At 34.3% G+C, this 15,499-nt stretch overlaps 3 protein-coding genes across 7 annotated transcripts; all 3 read left to right on the plus strand.

Moving 5' to 3' along the window:
* The first annotated feature begins 3,057 nt into the window (after positions 1-3,057).
* On the plus strand, positions 3,058-9,128 carry LOC122578316 (50S ribosomal protein L18-like). Of its 5 annotated transcripts, XM_043750270.1 has the most exons (4): positions 3,058-3,293; positions 4,960-5,156; positions 5,368-5,528; positions 8,414-9,128. In XM_043750270.1, exon 4 carries the CDS (start codon positions 8,427-8,429, stop codon positions 8,802-8,804), a length of 378 nt encoding a protein of 125 aa, XP_043606205.1. In that variant the 5' UTR covers positions 3,058-3,293; positions 4,960-5,156; positions 5,368-5,528; positions 8,414-8,426; the 3' UTR covers positions 8,805-9,128. The 5 variants fall into 5 exon arrangements, with proteins under 5 accessions (XP_043606205.1, XP_043606188.1, XP_043606197.1 ...); XM_043750253.1 differs by lacking the exon at positions 4,960-5,156 and having other exon boundaries at positions 5,365-5,528; XM_043750262.1 differs by lacking the exon at positions 4,960-5,156.
* Positions 9,129-10,989: 1,861 nt separating this feature from the next.
* Positions 10,990-12,460, plus strand: LOC122580890. Its single transcript, XM_043753040.1, has 4 exons — positions 10,990-11,003; positions 11,806-11,896; positions 11,983-12,221; positions 12,305-12,460. Exons 2-4 carry the CDS (start codon positions 11,812-11,814, stop codon positions 12,458-12,460), a joined length of 480 nt encoding a protein of 159 aa, XP_043608975.1. The 5' UTR covers positions 10,990-11,003; positions 11,806-11,811.
* A 158-nt stretch (positions 12,461-12,618) lies between these two features.
* LOC122578349 lies at positions 12,619-13,413 on the plus strand. The gene is made up of 3 exons (XM_043750297.1): positions 12,619-12,652; positions 12,749-12,847; positions 12,951-13,413. The coding sequence occupies exons 2-3, from the start codon at positions 12,818-12,820 to the stop codon at positions 13,308-13,310; spliced, it is 390 nt and encodes a 129-aa protein (XP_043606232.1). The 5' UTR covers positions 12,619-12,652; positions 12,749-12,817; the 3' UTR covers positions 13,311-13,413.
* Positions 13,414-15,499: the final 2,086 nt, after the last annotated feature.

Below are 15,499 nucleotides of genomic sequence, written 5' to 3' on the forward strand. Positions count from 1 at the left end.
AATGGTCAAATATGTATATTTAAATATTTAAAATGTAGTTAAGCTCAAATTAAATTAATATAATTCTTAAAAATTGATTACATATATTTATTTCATTTTTTTAAATCTTTTTTTAGACAATATTTGTTTATATTTTTTGATTTAACATTTTTTTCCCTTATTAATACCTAAAGATACTTTAGATCTTACTCAAAACACATTACAACATATAATTGTCCGAACTTGAAATACTGGAGATTGTAGTTATAAACCAACTTTAGTAAAAGCAGTTAATAACAATTTTAATGACTTCCTTTTATTTCTTTATTTAAAATAATGTATCAACTTGTCATGCGAAAACCAAAATATATAGATTGAAGAGCAATATTTAAAGTTCATGATCGAATTAAAAGATAAATTTTGACATACCAATAAATTGAAATTGATTTAGACTAACGAATTATTAGTTAATAAAATTAAAAATATATAAGTGTTAGTATTATATGAAAGAAAAAGAGTTTTATATAATTTATGAAAGAATTTTTTTAAAAACAATATGTTGAATTTTTTTTTTAATAATTAAATGTTAAAGAATAGAATAAAAAATTTCAAGTTGATTGCTACAAAATGTATAAGTTAAGTATTTAGTGAGATTAAAATGTGTAAACTATCCATAAAAAACAAAAAATTATAAATTGTAAAAACTTTAGATAATGATTAATAATTGGATAATTACAAATTATTATTATAAGATTCATTTGGGATAGAAAAGTTTAAAAGATAAAGTTGGCTTTTATAGTTTTATCAACAAACATCCATAGTAGCTATCCATATGTATATAGGCGTATAGCTGGGCTTCAATGCATAAGTCGTAACAAATTTAGATATATTAATTATGTTAAATTTAAATTTAATATATAAAGATTTCCATAAATTTTAAATTGTAATTTTTATATTTATGACATCATCAATTTTTAATTTGATAAAATTGAGCTTTGTGATTGGTTAATAAGTTATTAGGTCAGTTGTCTTTTAGTATATATAAAGATAAAGATTATAAAAATAAGAATAAATATATACTCCCTCCGTCCCAATTTAAATGTCACGTTGACTAACTTTGACCGTAAATAACTTTGTTTGTACTATATAGTAGTTGATGAAACTTATATGAACGAAAAGTACATTAAAAACTCAATCTATGCATATATTTTATATCAAGTGTTACATGACACAAACAAAGTTATTTACGGTCAAAGTTAGTCAACATGACATTTAAATTGGGACGGAGGGAGTATATGTTACATCCAATAATCAAGTTACTAATATCACACATTACTAATTAATTAATTAATTAAGTGACATGCTAAAGACATCATATCGATCAATTGTATATTGTATATATTGGGTGGTATAAAAGGAGTAGAGTAACATTCAGTTTCTTAATTTCTATTCAACTAATCAAGATTAAACTCGTCATAATATTAATTCAGAAAAATGATTATTATCATATCTTTACTAATAAAACGATTTATAGTTTGGATTATATGCATAGACAAAAGTAATGTCCAATAGAGTATATTAATCAGTAGGTAACATGTATGGTGTCTTTAAGCCTAGCTACTGTTTGATTTGATTTTATAGGTGTTGGTGGCTCATATTGAAAGTGAGCCCACCAAAAATCAAAATCTAACCTTGTGCTTGAAAATAAAATAACGTATCACGTCGACATTCATTATGACTAATTTAATTTAAATCCCCGGTTTAAAGTTTTAAACACATTACTTTCTATTTAATAAACTACTGATATTTTCTTATCTTTGTTTCTTTAATCAATCCATATACAAAGCTAGTATTATATCCAACAATTTTCAAATACCATGTTGACTGTGTATATATATAGACGACAAAAATGATGACACGCCTGCTTTTTCTCCCAAAAGAAAACGACATGTTTACTAACACGTCATTAATCTGGATCTTTATTTAACTAAAATAATCATACATCTTATCTTAATTACTTATATTTTGCTTAAAGCTAGTTCTCAAACCATTTCTTAATTAACTACATTTTACAATATGAATGCCTATTATTTTTTAAGTTGGATTATTTATCTAAAATTAAAGTTAACTTTACTACTAAAATAGTTAGACAATTTTAATATCGGTATTGAAAACCTATAATCAAGATTTAAAGATTATTTTTCAATCTTGACTCTTAATTTTATTTAAGATGTTTCAATTGGATATAACTTTTAAAAAATTTCATTTATTAATTACATCGATTGCCACAAACAATTTTCACTTGTTTTGTTATAGATAATTGTATTTGTGTTATAGATAAGTGTAAACAGATAATTTATAGGCCCTAACTCGCTACAAAGAATATTTCAATTATTTATACTTCAATTAGCGTGAACAAATTTTGAAAGTTTATTACGATTTAATTTGGATAAAAGTTAATTGAACCAGGGGCGGAACTACATTGATATAAGGGGTAGTCCGAGATACGAGTCCGCTATATTCATGTAGCAAAAAAAGTTTCGAAAAATGATGTATTGATGCTACGGGTTAAATAAATATGGGATACCATCAACTTTAAACTTCCGAAACATTTTTTTTATCAATAAAACTTATAAAGATGTATATGTACAACTAAATGATAAAAAAAAACTACTAAAAATGTCAAAAATCCTTAAGATTAATTAAAATTAGCCAAAAATTTGCTAAAAATAGTAAAAATCATAACAGTTTAGTTGTTATGTTGTTATCGTTACTTTATGCAAATACACAAGACTAGTGTAAAAAAATTGTGCTATGGGTCGCTTTCAATCCGCCACTAAATTGAACTAAAAATGCGTAAAATATTATCTTTAGTAAAAAAAAAAATGTTTCCACCAAAGTATAAATTTCTATATCTAATTTGTCACATCTTTCTTGATTTTGTCCACACCAATTAAATGCGGAAGTGAAAAATCTGAAAGGAAAAATTTACCTTTAACACAACATAATTAGAAATTAAAAATGATCATGTCCAAATATAAATGATTAATATTTTCTCTACCTTTGATTGGAAACCCAAATTTAACCAAACTTATGAATATGAGTTTCGATTTATTAGTGGTTCTCATACCACTGGCCAGCAAGGCTAAGGTCTTTTTTACCTAGGAACAGCCCTGCATCTGGAGTTCCTTTACTTTCTTTTCACCAAAGGCGGGCGATCTTCTAATAACTAAGATACTGGACGTGGCGAGGGTTGCTGTTATGCGATGGATGGACATGGATCAGATTCAGAGGGAGCTCACTGAGTGATATTGGTATTTCTTTCATATCATCTCTCTTTTTTTTTTATATTTTTTTTCCTTTTATATAATTAACAATACTACAGTCCGTCCAGTAGCTTTTAGTTCTACATTTCTCCGCCAAAATTGTTTTACTCACTAGCTCTATATGTGTATGTATCAATGTATCATGTTAAAAAGAAAAAGAAAATTGCACACCAGGTGTTTGACTTTATGTGTAAACAAAGAATCCCCAAATTAATATTGATACTTGTATCCATTCATGTAAGGAATATAGGCTAAGGTGGTCGTGCTCCCCAATATCTTCACTTTACCAATAATAGTTATGTCTACGTGTGTGTGTGGTCATCATGTTAGTTTTGGTAGTTTCTAACGACTTCATCCCAGTTAAGAGGCGTAATGTATACTTTATTAGTTAATCATTGCGTTCATCCGTAAACTCTTCATAATTCATGGAGTTAGTCGTTAAAAATTTATGTTAGCTCGTGCAAGCACGGGCCAAAAACCTAGTATATATATATATATTATATATATTTGCTGGATTACATATGTTGTGCATCTATACGAGCCAGTATCTACAACTTAGCTTGACAGACGGACTGTAATAATACTACAAGGCTGTGATTCTGATAAGGATGCGTAAACGATATATGTGATCCAACGTTGACAAATTATATCAACAAATATATATATATATATATATATTATCTCACAATTTGTCAAACATCAGACTACTTCTTGTAATCTAGTTTATGATCCATAAACTTCTGTTCAACTGTCCTGCAAGATACAATAATGTAATCCAAAATGTGCAACTTTCTTTTAGCTCCAAAGGGTATCTACGTATGGGAAACCGACTCTTCCTGGCTAGGAAGCATTGAATAGTTTCTTCTTAGCTTCAGCATGCACATAATTATTACTATTATACAAACATAGGAATTAATAATGTGTATTTGCCGAAAGTCAGAACAGTTGACTATTTGTGCGCATGCTCACTTGTATCTCGTCACCTCCCTGCCCCATTGACGTGAGAACTTGAACAAGTCATCCTCCAGCTAGCCCCTTGCTGGCTAACTTATCTAAAACATATTTGGCTCCTGCAATGCAGTTAATTAACTGGTATGCTAATGTAGAGAAGGTGTTTAATTTAGAGGATAATTAGGTTCTTTTATAATCAATTCTGTCTTTTTAGATTTATGCTATCCATGCTTTTGTAATTCAGGGGACTAATTATTTTTTTCAACCAAATGTAACTTCAAGGCCTCAATGGTCTACATGCCTGATGATATATGTCAATTTCATGTATACTTGTATAGTATATATAACTATGTATACATGTGTTTATACTAAGTTATTAAACATATTGCATGTGTGTGTTTATATAATTAATTACTTGGTGCACTAGAATGCCTATATATGTATATTTTGAAATTTGTTGTTGTGTATTAACTTCTCAGTTGCTAGCAAAGCTACTGTTCTCTTATGTGAATTTACAGCCCTCGAATTATTTATAGCTATTGTCATGAATAACTACGCATTTGCAATAACATTAAAGGTGGAAAGCTGACTGACTTATTACAAATAAATTAAACGAAGTTTTTACTATCATCTGCATCTTGACAAATGCAGAGCTTTTTCTGGAAATTCTCAATATTATACATTGTTATGGTTTTTTGAGCAGCTAAAGTTAAATCCACCTGCGTAACCTGAGCGACCGATATTGCCAAAATGGTAGTGCAACCTTGAGATTCATCCTCATCTTCATCTCTGTCACAGAATCAGTGAAGCTCAAGAACTTTGGAGCTTCAAAAGTGCTTATATTTGAGTCAAACAGTATCAGTCAATGGTAGTCATAATTTTGAAACCAATAAGACTTTAGTAAGGATCAAATCAATTTCTTGGTAGTAAGACCACTTAGAATTTTGCAAATACGTTTATTTATTCATCATGTTGCTACGTATGAATTTCTATTTGTTACTCTGTATTACTTATAAGTAGTTGCACCTAGTGATGTAACTTCTTTGATTAATCTATGTTTGACTAGAAATTTTGTAAAGTTTTCATTGAAGCTGACTTTTGTTTTTAGCAGGAAACCACTAAGAAGGAAACAAGTGGGAATCGAACGTCAGACAACTCTTTCGGATTATTTTTATACAAGTGTTCAACCATTCGAGCACCATTAGCTGCTTTGTATACAAGCATTCAACCATTCGAGCACCATTAGCTGCTTATTTGGAAGCAAATCTTGCTGTAAGTATATTAACTAGGAGTATATTATTACGAGATTATATGTGTTTTAATAACTGGAAATGCAAGAAAAAAGAAACGACATTAGCAAATTAAACAGTGAACTAGTATCTCTATGAATTTATTATCAGAAATTATCGTGAAACAGCATCAAATTTTATCTACACTAAGTCAAATGAAAACATTTACAGGTTGATACTTTTGTAGTAGCACAACATTGTGCTCTTCAATATCATCTTGCAAGAGGGGGAACTTTGAGCTCTCAGTCATTTTTACTTCAATAATTTTTTCTTCTTTAGCCATTGCCCACATTACACAACAGAATCCAATAACAATGACTAATGATTTGAGTACATTGCAAAAGTTAAAACACAAGTGTCCACGATGTGTCGTCGTGAACATAACAAAAGTATTAAGAAATTTTATTGCATCTTTACCATCCTAGATAGAGACCATCCCTTAGAAATATAACACCCAAATTAGCTACAATAATAATTCATAGTGGATGGAACATGGCAACATACAGGGGCCCTTCATTATGTTTTAAAAATCGCTCCAAAGCATCCCTACATTGTAGTATTTTCAATCAACAACGATTCATTATGCTGTAAAATTGGAGGGAAGTAGGAAGAATTTTTGTCCACTTATAGTAGAGAATAGAATGTACCCTTATCTTAGGCAGTAAAATAAACGCATTCAGGTGTGTTCTAAGATCAACGAGGCTAAAAGAGATGGAACAGTAAGCAGACATCGAAAACATCAGAGCGGAGTATTTCTTGTGGATCAATGCCTGTATATATTCATTAGTAAGCAGATGTATGCCAGTAATATTGCATTTGTACATGCACTACCTTACCTGTGAAAAAAGTAACAAAGCAGCCAAGACACTGCCAATTAACATTAGCACCCCTCCAAGGATCCAATCTGATGATTCCCCAATAAGTCCTTAAGGGGCCATTGAACTTAATGTGAGGTTAGGATTTCAGGGCCTGCATTGATAGTCACATTGAGAGCCCCTGCCTCTGAAACTACTGTTCCAATGCTTTTGGCTGGCCGTCCATTATCAAGTCTTCCTACCCTAAAACAGTGGCAGATATATAATGTTATTAGGGAGTAAGTTTCTGTTAAGTTAGTTGTATAGAAACTTCATTGAATTGTGTCAACAAAAGGATCATGGTTAGCCAAAGATAATGGGGAATGTAAAGTCTGGTTTAACGTTTAGAATTGCTGTGACAACTGTACTAGGCAGGCACATAGGTAGCTCCTGCATACCCACTATCCTACTAAAATCAATCACTCGAGAGTCGAGAGCAATAAAAGTAACGGCTTGAAGACAAAAGTTGTTCAAATATGGTCTAAAACATTTATGTGATATACGGCATACAAATTGTAGATACCCATATAGTATTAATTAAGCCAAGCACAAGAAACCCACCAGCAATTCAGAAACTTCTGAAGGACGATTTGGTGGTCTGCGAAGTAAAGAAAGATTTTTAATCTAACAACTAAGAAGAATGAAGTTGTGGATCTGGATCTTATATGAAACCCAAAGGTATGAATATACCCTCTAAACAAAATTGAAATTGCGTGCTTTAAGCGAAAGGTATCAACTTTAAACCAATAATTAAATATATTAGTTTCATAGTAGTGGGGCTCCTTAATTTACGAAGCGCGTAACCCGACCAGGGAAAAAGAAGTAACCCGACCACCTGGTGGTCCCCACTATTAGCGGCGACGTCGCCGCAAATAGTGGGTCCCCCCACTGGCAGTATTTCGATGTAAACAATGCATCTCTCTGTTTCGATACATATTCGATCCATTCGTCTTTCTCCGAATACTTCTCCTCCTCCTCCTCCTCTGTAAGGAAAATTCTCCAAGAAAATCCTTTCTTCTCCATTCTTATAACTCACAAATCCGGCCATCTATCCCCTCATCATCGTTATCAACATTCCTTTTTACACTACCTACCTTTTTCCGCCTCCCGGAGTCCATTTTCAGGCGTGGTTTTAGCGGCGACATTTTTCCGGCGAAAGCAGTTTTTATAGTTTTCCGGTTTACTGCGGCGATAGCATTTTCCGGCGACTATTATTTTTTCTGGCCAGCCAGACAGTCCGTTTTTTGCTCTACATATTTATCCGGTAAACCATTTTTCAGACGAGGTATTACTCATTTACCTTTTAAATAGTTGTTTTTATATAAATTATTTGTTTGGTATATAAATTATTAGTTATAGAGAATAAATGTTATATATGTTTGTTAGAAAATATATGTTGAAAAAAAAAGTTAGAAAATATGTGTTAGAAAATATGTGTTAGAAAATATTAGTTATATAAATGTTATAGACAAACTTGCAAAATAATAATCCAAGCAAAGATTCATGCATACGAAGAGAAGATCTTACTACAGGTGGCAAATTGGGCGGGCTGGGTAACAGATTATTTCGGTACATTCAAGTCAGGTTGGTTTGACCCTGAAAAACTCGTTAACCATATATTTATAAATAACAATTTGTCATTAAATAGATTGTGGAAACAATTTTAATCCATCTGTTCTTCATAAAGAGATTAGACGGTTGGATGCATTAGAAATACATGTGGGTAACTTCCAACCCGTTTGACCTGTGGCCTGTCTGATCCATTTGATATGTTTACTTAACGACTGGTTTGTTGGTTTGGCTCATTTGACCAGGTAGAGATAAATATTGCCCAAATTGACCCGTGCACAAGTAATTGGTCTAGCTGCCAAATATAGATCAGTAGGTTAAAGTCAGTGACCTTCAGTAACTTATTTTGGCATTTCTTAAATAGCCCATAGTTATCCATTACAAGTATATTGATGGTTTTGCTGAGTAGCTTCTATAGTTAATTATCAGGGTTTTTTTAATGTAGGAGAATACAAAGGATGACGGTGTTGAAGAGGTATGTGCTGAGGTTGTTCATGTCATTAAAGTACGTTACTGCTAATGTAGTGGATAGGAACAATGGGCGAATAGTTGCAACAGCATCAACAGTTGAACATTCTATCAAAAACTCACTTGAGTGTGGTAGAACCTGCAATGCAAAAGCTGCAACAGTTGTGGGTGAGGTGTTGGCTATGCGACTTAAGGTAGAAGGTCTTGAATCTGGCCAAGAAAGAGGCATTCATGTTGACGTGAATAAAGAGCTTGAGAAAAAAGATTTCAAAAATCGAACCAAGGTTTGGGCTATTATCAATTCTCTTAAAAGCAACGGTGTCAGGCTCATTCTTGACGAGAGTAATGATGCTTCTCGGCTAGGTTAAGCCTTTCTGCTATGACTTGTTTAGCCTGGTACTATTTGGTCCACAAAACACATTACCGGTTTGATCTTTGTTTAAAGAAAATTTTAGAATGGAAAAGCTATATGTTATGAGTGATGACTACTGTGCAGAAGCTCGACATTTAAGAATAAATACCATGAGTGATGACACAAAGGCTGATTGGTCAAATATGTAGATAGCAAGATTTGGATTTATGTTTTCGTGTTCTGATTGCATGACCTGAATCAACTTGCAATATCAAAATTTTTGCGTTACCTGTCACTTCAGTTTATATATCTTATATCCAGATGGGAAATATGGTTTGTATCTTACAGTTATCTATCCATAAAGATTCATCCAGTTTGTTATCTCATCATTGTCGTGCAGTAAAATCCTGCTAAATAGTATAATCTTATATGATGAGATGATGCAAGTTGTTTATTGTTATGCAACTAATGCTTTATCAACCCGCTACATAATGGGATGTATGTCAATAAGACTGCTGCCATTGTGACATTGCCTCCTGGGTGAGTATGAAAATTTGTATATAGCAATGAGTAACTTGTAAGTCAATTTTTGCCATTAAACTAAGATCTGAACTTATTATTTTTTTTTATTGTTGCAAAGCTTTATCTGTTAAAAAGTTGAATCTATCGCTAATATAACTTTGCCTATGAGTCAAAAAATAGTAATTTTGGGTAATCAAAGTGCCAGTTTCTTTTATTAGATAGTATGAAGATAGAAATATTAGTTCAAACTTACTTCCTGAGAAACCGATCTCATTATAGTCTTCAAGTCTTGGGACATCCCCATTTATAATTTAGATCTGCCATTGAGCCATTAGCTAGCCCACCACCAAATGAGAAAAACGCTTGCTTTCTGAGAAAACTGATCTCAATCCACGGTAGGTGCTAAATGCCAAGTGGAAGCCGCGTCATCAAGTTGACTAGTCAAACTGGTCATTAAGTTACCAATTGTTACATAAGATACAAGATTTGCAGGTAGGATGGTTAATTGTAATAGAACTAAAGTATTTAAAACCCTTTTTAAAGTTATACACAAAGTCACAAACTACTCATCGTCTTCTAAGATTGCATATCCAAAATCGTCATTTTGTTAATTCCGGTCTCGTGTTTAGTTCCTACCCTCTCAAGTGCTCAGAAATGCATTTTTTTTGGTCTTTTGTACCGTATGTACACTAAACTTATGAAATTAAATATCTCGAAATACTTAAGCTGATGGATACAATCTAATTTTAAAATACTATATATATACGAAAAATATTAATAGAAAATGTGGTTAGCCTCCAAATAATTTGCTACCTTAATATGTTTGTATAATTCAAGTCTTGTTAATATTATCCCTTGTTATAGTTTATAGACCACATCAAGGTGGTGTTTGTTTGGGACTTAATAAACTTAGTTATGACTTAATCAAAGATACTTAATTCGTTAAATCATCAAAAGTGTTTGTTTTTTTACTTAATAAACAAAAACACATGTATTGACTTTCAATACAGACATTATTTATCCATTCAGCTTATCAATTTAGTCGCTTAATGGTTTAAAAAACAAAAACATACCAAGTCTAATAACAGAACGAAGCGCGTAACCCGACCAGTGAAAAAGAAGTAACCCGACCACCTGGTGGTCCCCACTATTAGCGGCGACGTCGCCGCAAATAGTGGGTCCCAGGGTATCATGCGTCTGCAACGTTTGACTCGATCACGTGGTGGTGGTCCCCACTATTAGCGGCGACGTCGCCACAAATAGTGGGTCCCCCCACTGGCAGTATTTCGATATAAACAATGCATCTCTCTGTTTTGATACATATTCGATCCATTCGTCTTTCTCCGAATACTTCTCCTCCTCCTCCTCTTCTGTAATTTCCTCCTCCTCCTCTGTAAGGAAAATTCTCCAAGAAAATCCTTTCTTCTCCATTCTTATAACTCACAAATCCGGCCATCTATCCCCTCATCATCGTTATCAACATTCCTTTTTACACTACCTACCTTTTCCGGCCTCCCGGAGTCCATTTTCAGGCGTGGTTTTAGCGGCGACATTTTTCCGGCGAAAGCAGTTTTTATAGTTTTCCGGTTTACTGCGGCGATAGCATTTTCCGGCGACTATTATTTTTTCCGGCCCGCCAGACAGTCCGTTTTTTACTCTACATATTTATCCGGTAAACCATTTTTCAGACGAGGTATTACTCATTTACCTTTTAAATAGTTGTTTTTATATAAATATATAATAGTTTTATCAAATATTTGTTTGGTATATAAATTATTAGTTATAGAGAATAAATGTTATATATGTTTGTTAGAAAATATATGTTGAAAAAAAAAGTTAGAAAATATGTGTTAGAAAATATTAGTTATATAAATGTTATAGTTTAATGTTATATAAAATATATGTTTGTTATAGAAAATATATGTTAGGAACAAGTGTTAGTAAATATATGTTAGAAAGTATTAGTTATAGAAATGTTAGTTAGAAAATATATGTTGAAAAAAAAAGTTAGAAAATATGTGTTAGAAAATATGTGTTAGAAAATATTAGTTATATAAATGTTATAGTTTAATGTTATATAAAATATATGTTTGTTATAGAAAATATATGTTAGAAAGTATTAGTTATAGAAATGTTATAGTATTATAGTTAGGAAAGATTAATTATGTTATTATAGTTAAGAATGATATGATTTTTAGAAATTCATATTTTATTTAAGAAAAAATTTGTAGTTTTAATTATTGTTTATTATAGTTCAAAATATGATTTTTAGAAAACCCTATTTAGTATGATTGTAATTGTTAATATAGTTGTTATTAGGTTAGTATTAATGTTAGAAACGAAGGTTTGAAAAAAACTTGTAAAAAAGTGGTCATTTTAGGTATAATAATTTTGAAAAACAATTTTGTGTCCAAAATATGTTAATTTAGGTCGCACCTTTTTAATGACTTTTAGGTTTCTTTATGTTATTTTATAAATTGGGACGGCGGATGTAGGTTAAAATGGCTGCACTTCACGGCGGAGATGGTGGTAACGACCCTCCAAACTGGGGGTGGAATCCCGAATGGGGTTGTAGGCGTACGGGTGGTAAGTATATATTAATTTACGTTGCATATAAATATATGGTACATATGTATATATATACATATTTGTTATTTTATGTTGTTTTGCAGGTATTAGCACAGGGAGAGCTGCTGCTGCTAACAACGATCTGGAGCGCGAGTTTCAGAATTCGGGACGCCGAATCTCGCTTATGGTGAATAACGATCTAAGTAGGGGGCAGGCAATCAGGGACCACGCCAAGTGGTACAAGAGCTATTTGGGGACCTATGTCGCTACCGTCCCACATAATTACGAGTCGTGGGATCAGGTGCCCCAACCCATCAAGGATGGACTTACTGACTGGCTTATGGTATAAAACTAATTTTTTTTATTTTTTAAATACGTCATTTAAAAAAAATGGTAGATGCTAACTATTACTTGGTACTATTGCAGAGACGGTTCTACTTAGAACCATATTTAGGTCACCCAGAAAATCACCCGTTACGAGAGGCCGTGTCCAGGATGATAAGTCAGGATGCCCTAAAGATCTACAGGGATAAAAAAGCAAAATTCAAGAAGACTTGGTTCACTGACAGGGGTGGGTCCTAGAGGCTGGCAGAACTAGAGGGTCAACATCCGTATGGGATGCCTCCACAGGTGTGGAGTTATCTACTGGGTTACTGGACCAGCGAGCCCCGGATGATTGCTGCCCAAAGAAACACGACAAACAGGCAGCAACAAAATAATTTTGCCAGTACTCACGGTCGGCAGTCATACGCTCAGCGTGAATGGCGTTACGCTGTAAGTTATAAGTAATTATTTATATCCACGTATGTAAACATATATCTATACAGAGATACACATACAAATATATAACTTTGATTAATGTATATACAGGAAGATAATGACGGGCGACGTGAGGAGCCGCCCGAGTTTTATTTGCGGGCCCACACGAGACGAGATGGGATGGTGCAGGACGCAGTTAGGCCCATTTATGTAAGATCTTGCACAAATCCTGGAGAAAGATATATTTTTGGTATATTTATATTAAGTATAACTAATTTTTAGTTATTATTAACTTAATTTTCATGTGCTACAGGAGCGGCTTCTTGATACCCACCAAAGACTTTCCCAAGTGCCCAATACCCCGCCTACGCAGACATATGTAGACGCTTTAGGGACACGATCGGGACATACTCGTGTTGTTGGGCGTGTGGTTAGGGGAACACGTGGACTGAATGTCCCCCTCCCAGATGATATAGAGCAACCCTTCCCAGCCCAGCAGTCACCGTCCTTTAACGTCAATGATATGTTCGCCCAGGGTAGCCCTTGGACCCAGTCATCATTCGAAGCCGGACCTAGCACGTCATCATCCCATGCTGGGCCTAGCACGTCACGGGCCCCCACACAGCGGTTGGGTAGTGATAGTGATAGTGATAGTGATGATGAAAGTGATTAGTTTTCCTTTTTTTTTTATTGTTTGTATTCATCGTTTAACTGAAGTGTGATTTCCTTTTGTAATCTTCATTTGCGTGATATAATCATTTGTATTTTTTATGTTTGTATACATTTGTTGATAAAAAAATAATTGTAATCAACTTTATAAAAGTATTATAAAATCAATGTATGTACAACAGAAAAGTATGAAAAATTGTTGATTAAAACTTGTTTTGGAACAACAACAACTTAAATACATAAAAAAAATATATACAATAAAAAAAGTATACATACAAACAACCTATATAAAACATTGAACGAATTTAATCATTTATTACAATAGGAGGGCCTGGTGGTACTCTTGGCATGTTTGCGTACAACCAATTTTGATACGCATCTTCTTGATTTGCGTACGTTAATGCTAGTCGACGTGCAGGATCGGTTGCGTGAAATTCCTATTCCGGATTCTTGTAGGCCATTGGGTAGTCACCTGCTAATTTCACTGCAACAAAATGGGTTTCGTTGTTTATCAGGGCAATACTTATCGGTTGTTTGAATAACAGCTGATCTAAGCCGTGATGCATCGGAAATACTGTGCGGGGGTCACGTAGGCTAACACAGTTGACTATTATACCCAGCTTATTGGTCAGGAGGATATGGAACCACACTTTACTCATCCAATGATGTATGGGCCGGCTTCGTCCATAATAAGATGTTCGTAGCGCCGACAACATTCGGTTGCCCTCTGTTTGCCCAAACATTTGCATGTACCCATCGAGGTCAGATTCAAACTCCGCGAGCATCTGCGTACGAACCCACTCTGCACCCATCTCCTCATCTAGCCCCAAAGCTACAGCAGTAGCTCAAAATCCACAGTTACCGTCTCCTTTGACATTTTGTGCGCCTACAACGTACGACCTTAAGTACGATGGTATCTCACCTAGTACCCAATCGTAATTTTTGGAAAGACTGGCGTTATACGGTTCCGCAACATACCCAACCCAACTGGCCGATGATTGTGCCTCTGACTCCGGATCTGAAACCTGCGCCTGCCTTGATTCATATATGGGTGCATTTCTAGATTGTGTAGGTGGTGGCCCGAAGATGTCATCTACTTAGTTGGAATATGGTTGGTCATAGTTGAGCCAGTGGTCTTGGGACGTATCGCCGAATCCATATAATTTTTGTGTCACATATGGTGTATCCCCGACCCCGTAAGATTGGACGGGTCCCCCCACGTATATATATCATCAAGACCTGGATATGGGTGCAAGTTTCCGAAAATGTCAGGATTATCTTTGACCCATTCTGATTCAGGGTGGGATTGATCGTCGAACAATTTTCGGTTCTCGGGATAACGACAGGACTGGGACGGCTCGTACGTATTGTGTCTGGCGGGCTGCGCAGGTGGGGGTTTGTTCAAATCTGGCACATTGTATTCCTTCGGTCGACTGGACTTGGATTTTCGTAGCCCAGGTGGGTTGGTGTTGAGATCCGGCACCTAGACCATTAGTAAGAATCAGTTTCCTTACCTGAGGTAGTTATATATACTGTATTTATTGAATAAGACAAATATTTTTTTAGATGTATTATGTATACCTTTGGCGGCTTTTGTTTCGAGCCGACTGGTCTTCCGCGTGTGGTCTTTTGAACAAGAGGATCATTCACTTGTGTCTTACCAGGCTTAAACATGTCTTTAATTTTTGACAACCAATGTTTCTTTTGGGCCTTGGGATGCTGATCCAAGAAATTCGTAAGACCATCAACGACTTTATGGACATCGTCTTCTTCGTCTTTGTCTTCTACACATGTCCACGGTGTTAAGTCAAGCTTTTTCCAAAACGGGTCTATGACATGAGGCTGTATACGAGTCCCTGCATTTTTTTGATATAAATAAGTGTACGAAATTATGTGCTTTTGATGAAAAAATACAAGTAATAAATCGTACTAACCGCGCTGCATGTACTCGGCAATCTTGCAGGCACACGGTAGCCCGCAACTGGACTGAACCTTGCACCCACATTTGTTAACATGTCTTTTAAGGACTTTGTCTAAGCGTAAAATTTCATCAGCCATGATGTCGAAAGCTTTAAGTGAAACCTTTCCCAATAGGTCCTTCATACAGTTGTAATTATGTTTCCCCTTCCGGGTCCCGTTGCTATACCCCAGTTGGCCCCTTATTTCTGCTTCTTGACTGATCAGGACAGAATC

Source organism: Erigeron canadensis, chromosome 1 (genome assembly GCF_010389155.1).
Source record: "Erigeron canadensis isolate Cc75 chromosome 1, C_canadensis_v1, whole genome shotgun sequence".
In the NCBI taxonomy this organism is placed as follows: Eukaryota; Viridiplantae; Streptophyta; class Magnoliopsida; order Asterales; family Asteraceae; genus Erigeron; species Erigeron canadensis.

Coding starts and splice junctions, on each gene's coding strand:
- LOC122578316 (XM_043750270.1), top strand. CDS start 8,427: ATGACGGTGTTGAAGAGGTATGTGCTGAGGTTGTTCATGTCATTAAAG.
- LOC122580890 (XM_043753040.1), top strand. CDS start 11,812: ATGGCTGCACTTCACGGCGGAGATGGTGGTAACGACCCTCCAAACTGG. Junction 11,897..11,982: donor GGGTTGTAGGCGTACGGGTG/GTAAGTATATAT, acceptor GTTGTTTTGCAG/GTATTAGCACAGGGAGAGCT. Junction 12,222..12,304: donor GACTTACTGACTGGCTTATG/GTATAAAACTAA, acceptor GTACTATTGCAG/AGACGGTTCTACTTAGAACC.
- LOC122578349 (XM_043750297.1), top strand. CDS start 12,818: ATGGTGCAGGACGCAGTTAGGCCCATTTAT. Junction 12,848..12,950: donor ACGCAGTTAGGCCCATTTAT/GTAAGATCTTGC, acceptor CATGTGCTACAG/GAGCGGCTTCTTGATACCCA.